Below are 10,022 nucleotides of genomic sequence, written 5' to 3' on the forward strand. Positions count from 1 at the left end.
TCACTTCATGAATACCCTGATTATCCTCACGCGAAGGTGTTTGCTTTTCACGCTGTACACAATTGGGTTCATGAGGGGCGGGACCAGCAGGGAGATGTAGCCGAGGACAATCTGAAGTAAGGGATAAGAGTCCTTCTCAAAGCTGTGTACCACAGTCAAGCTGATCTCTGGTGTGTAGAAGAGCAGGAGGGCACAGAGGTGGGAGACGCAGGTGTTCAGAGCCCTCAGGCACTCCTCGTGGGATCCGATGCTCAGCACTGTTTTGAGGATCATCACATAAGAGAGGAAGATGAGCAGCGAGTCCAACCCAATTGTTAAGAGTTTAGTAAACAATCGATAGATGATGTTGACTGTGATATCTGAACAAGCCATGTTCATGACCTCCCGGTGCACACAGTAGGAATGGGAGAGGACATTGGCTCGACAGTAGTGGAACCGTTTCAGGAGAAAGGGAAGTGGAAGTATTATGACCATCGCTCTTAGCACAGCCACCAGTCCCATCTTGGTTATTCTCGGCAGGGTTAAGATGGAAGGATATCTCAGCGGGTTATAAATTGCGATGAAGCGGTCAAAAGCCATCAACAACAGCAGAGAGGATTCAATGCAATGAAGCAAGTGGATGAAAAAGAGCTGGGCTAAACAGGTATCAAGGCTGATCTCCCTAGAGTTAAACAAATATATGCCCATTATCGTCGGTATGGTGGTTATCAATATGCCAAGGTCTGTGACGGCCAACATGGAAAGGAAAATATACATGGGCTCATGGAGGCTTGGATCTGTTTTTACAATGAACACAATGACTGAATTTCTTATTATTGAAATAACATACATGAAGCAGAAGGGGATAGAAATCCAGAGATGTGCGTCTCCATGACTCGGTAGCCCAGTGAGAAGGAATATTACAGATTTTAATTTTGTGTCATTGACAGCTGACATTATGTACTGGACAGGTCCGAGGAGTTCTGCAATGTCCTTTCTAAATGAAAAGTAAGAGAAGATTAGATGATATTTAGCAAGTAATCATTCTGCCCTCAGTGCAAGCTTACAGAGTCCCAGACCTCAAGGTAGATAAGCAAAACATACTCTAGGATTTACATGGATCTGATTAGTCAGACAGGATCGGACTTGTAGTCTATCTACCCCAGTAACCAGTTGCCATGTCCAGATACTTCAGATGAGGTGGAGGAAGCCCTGAAATAGACAGCTAAGAGACAACAGAAAACCTGCTCCCAGGGAGTTTCCCCCTGATACCCACTAGTTAGAAATACTTAGTGGTGTAAATCAGGAAGGTTTAGAGCCTCTGCAAAAGTTTTTAAAAACAATCCTCTACGGTAATTGGATTTTCAGATTATTCAGTCCCCCTTGGAATCCTGCTAAGCTCTTGGCCACATTGATATCTTGTGGCTGTGAGTTCCGCAGCCTACTTGAGCACTGTATGATTTTACCATTGTGACCTTAGAACATACAAACATAAGAGTGGCCATACTGGGTGAGACAAAAGGTCCATCTGTCTTTGACAGTGGTTTATACCAGGTGCCCCAGAGGGAATGAGGAGAACCGGTCATCATCAACTGATCCATCACCTATGAATTTCTGTAGTACTCCTTTGAACCCTGTTACACCCTTGACACAGACACCCTTTCTGGCCCTCCACTTCTGAGCGTGGCCCCTTGTATCATGCCATGTGTGTAAACATATGGCAAGATTTTGGTGAAAACGGTCATTGTATTTATCTGTCCTGCACTGAAGGTATTTTTAAATGTCTTTTATAGCTTCATTATATGAATTATTTTTTTGTGCGCCTCTGACAGTCCAGGTCATGCAGCTGCGTCTTTCCAGCATAGGGGATACATTTTTAGGGTCAGGTTTTTAATTCAATAACAGTGATATCAACAGCCTCCGGACAGACTTTCATGTGTAAATTCAATCAGAACCAGGCTCTACTAACTCACCCTTACCGAATGCTCCCAGTGATATTCTCTGACCCCTCAAGAATCCCTCCAAGAGAATTTGAAGTGCTTTGCCTGGCTAATGTTGATGGAATGCAGAGACTTTGATCATCCTACAGGCTTCTCTTTATACCCCTGGGATCTGCATCCTCTGCCCATGCAACAGTCTGTAGATATTTGGAAAATGACAAGCGGACACTGACAGTTATTGCAGCGGGGCAGGGGAGGAGTTGGCTTCACAAATGGGTCAATACTTCAAACACTGGTATTGCACTAATATCCACTAAGTGTACAAAAAGAACAGGAGTATGTGTGGCACTTTAGAGACAACCAAATTTATTTGAGCATAAGCTTTCGTTACTTCAGCCATGCTCATGTAATTGGTGATTCGGGTCAATTACATACAACCACTATACCACTCCCCTTTCCTGCACCTCAGCTAAACTCTTTGCTGGAACACAGACCATGACTTTTTGGAAAATCTTGCACAAGCCTTGAAGACTTATTGAGTGCATGACTCTGAATGTAAGTGTTAGAAACAGCTTCTAGTCAGTTACTAGGAGACAGTATCACACAAATGTCCATGGAACAAAGAGTTAATAGCACACACCCATTGCAAACAGTATGTGGAGCACTTCTGAAACACTTTCCAAAGCCAAAGCCATTAAGCAGTAAAGTTACCCGTGCTCCTTCCGGCAGATATTCCAACAAATCTGCTGCTGGCCTTTGATATACAGGCATGGCATGAAAGTTTGGTTTGTAATATTTGTATTACAATGAATAGTTTTGACCTTAGATTTACACATCTGTACCTTAGTACACACATGTCAACTGCAGGTGCTGAACCCAGTTGGACCTGCTCGGCATGCACAGTTGACCCACAGTATGCGGTAGCCCAGTGCCCAGTCTGAGGGTGGGAGAATGGAGGGATTCCACGCCATGAGCAGGAAGGCTACAAGGCCTGACATCTGGCACTCAGAGACCAGAGAGGGGGAAGAGATGCCGGTAGACCTGGAACTATCATAACTATAGGGCAAAAATATGCCCTCTCGGACCTGTTACCACAAAGCAATGCAGCTCTGAATTCCTGCCTTCACAATCAAGCCAGAGAATAAAAGCTTTGAAAAAGCATTTGCTGATTAAAGTTCCAGGAGCAAATAAACCCGAATAGATTCGGGAACAAGTCACTGACATTCCGTGGGGTCTCCTCTCGCTCAGCCCCTTCCAGGATCGTGCCCAGAGCACACGGCACCTGTAGAAATGGGACCTCTTGAGAAATCCTGACTTGGGGCATTGGGGTTTTAACACTCCAAGCTCCGGTTTCTGTGTAACTTGAATAACTCACTGAGCACCTTGGGCATATGCAGTGCAGGGGTTCTTAAGCTACCTAGTGCTGCCTGTCCTCCTACCCCTGTTACGGAGTCACTCTGACAGCCCAGCCGAGTTCGCTGCGGTGGCACAGAACATCTTCAGATTTAAACAGTTTGCAGCCTTTACCCTTCACTTCACATTGTAAAGATAGTGAAACCTGCCAACGTACCCAATTCCTGCTAGAAGAGGAGCTGCTAACACTAGAGGTTTTCACTCTAAAGGACAAGGAGTCATCGGAGAGGTAGCACAGGCAGCAGGCAGTATCTGTTCTGATAGGGAGGCAACTGTCTTTATGAAGCATGTTCGCACATTCCCTTGGGGGCCACTTTGCCCTCAGGGAATCTCAGCTGCTTGGCTTCCTGTGCACCAGCTTTAACCCCCGTCACGGCCAATGGCAAACTGCAGGATGCAAAATCACAGCGGACACATGGTGATGCTACCTAACTGGACTGCAGCACCAGCTCTGCTGCAGACTCTATTCCTGGAATCTGGGCTTGTCATCGCTGTTCGAATGGTTGTGATTAGTGACATGGCTACGTCGAGGGCGGCTGAGTGGTAATGATGATGCCATCACAGCTGTGATCTTACTGAAATAAAATAAAATAGAATAATAAAATGGGGCCTGATTACTCTCTGGCAGCCCCTTTCCTGCATTACAAACCCAGTGTGCAGGCCAGGGAAGGGCGATTCCACAATGCTCCCTACATGGACATTTCCCTTGGATCCTTCCAGTAGGGGAGGACCCTTCCCTTCTCCATGAGGAACAAGGAATGAGGAAGAGGATTTCGGAGGGGAGTGTGGGAGTGTCACAAGGATGTTGGGAGTTTCAGCACAATCACCAGACCGGTGTTTGGAAGCCATTGCAAACAATGGAAGAACAGACACAGGAGCATCGTCTTAGATGGTCTGGCTGGCAGAAAGTAGTCTGAGGGCAAAGGTCAGCTTCACACCTTGACCCCGTAACACACTGAGCACAGAGCACTATGGTGACAGGGCCTCGGCTCACATGGGGTTCAGCTTCCACAAGAAAGGAGCAAACAGATGGGAAGATGCTTTCAGAGACACAGGGAAACAAGGCTGGGTTGAAGCAGGGGTGTAGCCATGGGTGGGCCTGGGGGGCCAGGGCTCACTCACTTACCATCCAAGCCCAATCCACCAGCTGGGACTCCCGACTCCAGTTTCTGTATCCCTGTTCTGCCAATCCAGAGCGCTGATTCCCTGGTCTCTTGCCCCAGATGGGGGTGTGCCTCATGGGGTCAGGTTTGGGACAGTAGTGGATTAGCCACTAGTCCTGGGCCAATGGTGTCACCCTGCTCCGTTCCACCCACCTGCCACTCCTTCGGTGAAGCAAGGTCCGGGAGGGGGGCACTGCCCTCCCCGTCCCGGCTGCCGAAGAGTGGGTCGGGGCACTGGAATAGCCCTGGGCAGTAGGAGTAGGGCAAGCCCAGCATCTCATAATCGCTGGGTGGGGAAAGTGGAATAAGCCCCCACCACCTGATCGCTTTCCCTGATCCCACTCCCTGGCAGGAGTGCCGGGTGCAAACTCCTGCACCCTTTACCCCATTTCCCCAGCAGGAGGGGGGCTGCAGAAGGGATGGAAAGGGCACCTCAGTTTTCCTGGTTGAGCCAGGGCCACACAAGACTCTAATCTGCCCCGTCATAACTATAAAGGAAAGGGTAACAACCCTCCTGTGTACAATACTTTAAAATCCCTCCTGGCCAGAGGCACCAAAATCCTTTTACCTGTAAAGGATTAAGAAACTCAGATAACCTGGCTGACACCTGACCCAAAGAAACAATAAGGGGACAAGATACTTTCAAATCTTGGGAGCGGGCTGGGGGAGGCTTTTGTTTGTGCTTCTTGTTTTGTGTGTGTTCGCTCTTGGGACTAAGAAGGAGCGGACATCCATCCATGCTCTCCAAATCTTTCTGAACAAGTCTATCATATTTCAAACTTGTAAGTAACAGCCAGGCAAGGTGTATTCGTTTATCTTTGTTTTCTCAACTTGTGAATTTTTCCTTTGCTAGAGGGAGGTTTACCTCTGTTTTGTTGTAACTTTGAACTAAGGCTAGAGGGGGTTCCTCTGGGCTCTTTGAATCTAATTACCCTGTAAAGTTATTTTCCATCCTGATTTTACAGAGATGATTTTTTACCTTTTCTTTTTATTAAAATCCTTCTTTTAAGAACCTGACTGATTTTTCCATTGTCCAAAGACCCAGGTGTTTGGGTCTTTGATCACTTTGTAACCAATTTGTGAGGATATTATTCTCAAGCCTCCCCAGGAAAGGGGCTGTAAGGGCTTGGGGGGATATTTTGGAGGAACTCCAAGTGGTCTTTTCCCTGTTTATTTTTAAATCACTTGATGGTGACAGCGTACCAGGTTTTAACCTAAGCTGGTAGAAACAAGCTTAGGGGGCTGTCATGCGGGTCCCCACATCTGTACCCTAGACTTCAGAGTGGGGAAGGAATCCTGACAGCCCCTGTAGGTGGTGATGGGATTCCTGAAAGCTGGGCCCACCCAGTTTTCCTGTTCTAGCTACAACACTGGTCCCAAGAGCCCTTTGGCTTCCCAAAAGAACAAGTTGGATCATTTCTGTTTCTCTGTCTCCAGAGCAAAGCCTGTCAAACTTAGCTTGTCGTGATATATGAGCACGACCAGATTAACTCTTCTGGGAGCCCAGGGTTATTAGAATTTGTGTGGCCCCCAGGCTCCAGGGTGGGTACAAAGATGAGGAGTTCAGAGTGCAGGAGGAGGCTGTGGGTTGAGGCAGAACGGTGGGTGCAAGAGAGGGTGAGGGCTCCAACTGTGTGTGTGGGCTCTGGGGTGGGTCTGAGGATGAGGCGGTTGGCGTGCAGGAGCATGGAGTATGGGGCATGGGGTTTGGGGTGGGAGTGCGGAATCTGGATAGGACTTAGGGTTCAGGAGATGGCTGGGGGTTGAAGTGCAGGGCCTGGGCAGGAGTAAAGGTATGCAAGGGGGCTCAGGGCTGGGGCAGAGAGTTCTGGTGTGGTCTTTGGTCTTCCTCTTGCTTCTAATGTATTGATAAAAAGTCTTCTTGTTTCCCTTCATTCCCGTAGCTAGTTTGAGCTCATTTTGTGCTTTTAACATGTTCCTACCTATTGTTCAAAGCTAGAGCTAAATAGAGTCCATTGGGAGCCTTTTGTTATTTTCAGTGATCAAATGAGAACTGAAATCACTTGTGGTGGGACGGCATTACTGCCTGGCCTGCTAAAAGTTGAAAATCACTAAGAGCTGACAATCACTAAGAGACTGACCTTCCAAAATCAAAGCAGAGATACTGGTGGCAGCAGAAGCGGACTAACAGTCTGCCAGTGGAGAGGAACTGCATCTGGCTGGATGGCCAGCCAGAGCAAGTGCTCAGATGGCAGAGCAAGCAAGGTGCCTTCTTCCCCAGGTTGGAGGCGAACTCACACATATGCACCTCTCAACTCTGTGTCCTCACTGACCAAGGATGACCACAGTGAGTGGGGTGAGGAGAGGGAGCAGAGAGGGGCACAGTAAAGGAACTTTTCATTGTAGAACTCAAGCATATGAGGCAGAAAACACTGCCCCACATGCTCTGTCCTTCTCCCAGTTTTATGTTTATGAATCCTGCTTGTGGCATTTTCCCTAATTAATATCAGATGACTTCCCTCCCAAAACTAAAAGTATCAGAGGGGTAGCTGTGTTAGTCTGAATCTGTAAAAAGCAACAGAGGGTCCTGTGGCACCTTTAAGACTAACAGAAGTATTGGGAGCATAAGCTTTCGTGGGCCTATTGTAATTATGCAAAGTATGGGCCATTAATGGTGGTTTGGAATCTTGATGACTCCCATTAACCAGAACAATAGTCTGCAAATCGCTCTGTTTTACCTGTAAGTCTTCCTGTATATGCAAGTCCTGGCAAGTGGGCACTGAAGTCTTGCAGTGACATGTGATCATGTCACCTGAACTGGAATCCATCCTTAACCTGGTGTCTTTCCATTGACAAGGAGGGGGTGGGAACCCAGAGAGGGACAAAGAATTCCCGCCTTATGCAAAAGATATATAAAGGGGTGGACACAGAACAAAGGATGGAGAGGAGCCATCATGAAGAATCCCCTAGCTACCACCTGAGCTGGAACAAGAGCTGTACCAGGGGAAAGAATTGTGCCCAGGCCCGGAACATGTCCAGTCTGAGGAAAAAAATTACTGAAGCATCTCTGAGGGTGAGATTATCTGTATTCAGTTTGATTAGACATAGATTTGCGCATTTTATTTTATTTTGCTTGGTGACTTACTTTGTTCTGTCTGTTATTACATAGAACCACTTCAATCCTACTTTCTCTATTTAATAAAATCACTTTTTTAATTATTAATTGACCCAGAGTATGTATTAATACCTGGGGGAGCAAACAGCTGTGCATATCTCTCTATCAGTGTTATAGAGGGCAAATAATTTATGAGTTTACCCTGCATAAGCTTTATACAGGGTAAAACGGATTTATTTGGGTTTAGACCCCATTGGGAGTTGGGCATCTGAGTGCTAGAGACAAGCACACTTCTGTTAGCTGCTTTCAGGTAAACCTGAAGCTTTGGGGAAAGTAATTCAGACCCTGGGTCTTTGTTGGAGTAGATGGCTGTGTCTGGCTCAGCAAGACAGGGTGCTGGGGTCCTGAGATGGCAGGGAAAGCAGGAGCAGAGGTAGTCTTGGCACATCAGGTGGCACCTCCCAAGGGGGGTTCTGTGATCCAACCCGTCACAGCCAGGTCATAGCTTTCCGGCATTCGATCATTAGAAATATAGATAGCTGGGTTTGCAATGACTGGGAGAACTGCATGGTGACTTGCCTTCCTGTGGATCTCTCGAGACATGTAGATGGACTTATGCGTAGTGATGGGGAAGTCGTGGTATATGTAGGTATCAAGGACATAATGAAGGATAGGAGAGAGGTCCTGAAGGCCAAATTTAGGCTGCTATGTAAGAGATTGAAATCCAGGACCTCCAAGGTAGCATTCTCTGAAACATTTCCAGTTCCATGTGCAGGGCTAATGAGACAGGCAGAATTGCAGGGTCTCAAATCCTGAAGGGATATAGATTTATTGGGAACTTGGAAAACTTTTGGGAAAGGAGGAAACCTATGCAGGAAGGCTGGGCTCCACCTAAACCAAAATGGAACCAGAATCCTGGCACTTAAATTTAAAAGTGTCGTAGAGCAATTTTTAAACTAAGGGCTGGGGGAAAGCCAACAGGTGCAGAGGAGCATGGTTTGGGACAGAGACATCCCTTAGGGGGTCATCTATTCATGGAGATTCTTTATGTCCTAGTAAAGAGAGAATGGAAGATGATAAAATACAGATAGGATCTGATGAGAAACAGTCAAATGAAAAAACTCCCATTCAATTACATCATATAATGGCATACAGCTAAAAAGTGACAGTTTATAAAGTGATTTTTTTACCAATGCTAGAAGTCTAAATAATAAGATGGGTGAACTAGAGTGCCCTCTCTTAAATGAGGATATTGATATAATAGTCATCACAGAAGCTTGGTGGAATGAGGATAATCAAAGGGTAGAAAATATATCAGAAGGACAGAACAGGTTGTGCTGGTGGAAGAGTGGCACTATATCTTATATAAAGTGTAGAAACAAATGGAGTAAAAATCTTAAATGAACCAAACTGTACCAAAGGATCTCTATGAATAGTAATTCCATGAGCTAATAAAAAGAATACAGCAGTAGGGATATATTACCGATCAGCTGCCCAGGATGGTGATAGTGACTGAGTTGTTGCTCTGTGGAACCTTGACATAGTTCTGATCTTATGGTCTCAGAGTATCTGAGCACCTTGAATGTATTTATCCTCCTGCCATCACTGGGAGGGAGGGCCAAGATATTATCCACCTGAGCAGAGGCTTGAGGACAGCCAATAGATTCCCCATGGTCACAGTGAACAAGGGAATTAAACCCACCTGTCGTGAGTCACGGAGCATTGGCTAGACCACAGGACAAGGCTTCCAGCCATCTGAGTGGTGACGGGGTTGTATGTAATCTCTGCTGCACCTGCAGAGCTCCACCTCCCTGCGGTGCTGTAGAGAGCAGGGATGCCAAAAGGAGCTAGTTACAGTGGTTTGATTCTCTGGCCTCTTCTCCCCCTGCCTAAGCAGAGTTTAGAGCAGCCTGGGCACTTGACTAACCGCTGCCTAATTTTAACAGCTTCCAAGAGCACAGCACGCTCGGGCCATGTCCCTGCGGATCAGGGCCACCACAGTGTGCCCCCTTGGGGGATTGAACTAGCTGTTCAGGTGCCCAGCTCTTCCCTCTAGGGTCCTTGCAATGACTTACTCTCAGCCTTGAATATTTAAAGCAGGAGCTCCCTTTGTGGCATCACATTTATTCAGTCTTCTCCAAAACACAAGGTCTCCTACCCTCCAACTTGACCAGTCCGATTTACCCATGAACACCCTATCATCCTTGTTGCTGGTGTCTGCATTGCTTCAGACTTGCTGCAACCCCTTTGCCCTTGAGCCCCTCCCCTGCATCTCTTACCACTAGGTCCTGCCCCCTGCTGTTTCACTTCCCCTGAGGCTCCGCCTCTTGGCCACTCCAGAGCCAGGCCACTCCAGAGCATCTACTGTGATGTTCTCTGATCAAAATATGATCATATAGATCACTTTTCCAACCACTGTTATATATTTGCAACAAACTTGTACAAAATGTG

At 46.8% G+C, this 10,022-nt stretch overlaps 1 protein-coding gene across 1 annotated transcript; it reads right to left on the bottom strand.

Annotated features, from left to right (window-relative positions):
- LOC112119495 (olfactory receptor 51G2-like) lies at positions 1-936 on the bottom strand. Its single transcript, XM_024218174.1, has one exon. It carries the CDS (start codon positions 934-936, stop codon positions 1-3), a length of 936 nt encoding a protein of 311 aa, XP_024073942.1.
- Between the last annotated feature and the right edge of the window lie 9,086 nt (positions 937-10,022).

This window comes from Terrapene carolina, unplaced genomic scaffold, assembly GCF_002925995.2.
Source record: "Terrapene carolina triunguis isolate 2854851 unplaced genomic scaffold, T_m_triunguis-2.0 Scaffold511, whole genome shotgun sequence".
In the NCBI taxonomy this organism is placed as follows: Eukaryota; Metazoa; Chordata; order Testudines; family Emydidae; genus Terrapene; species Terrapene triunguis.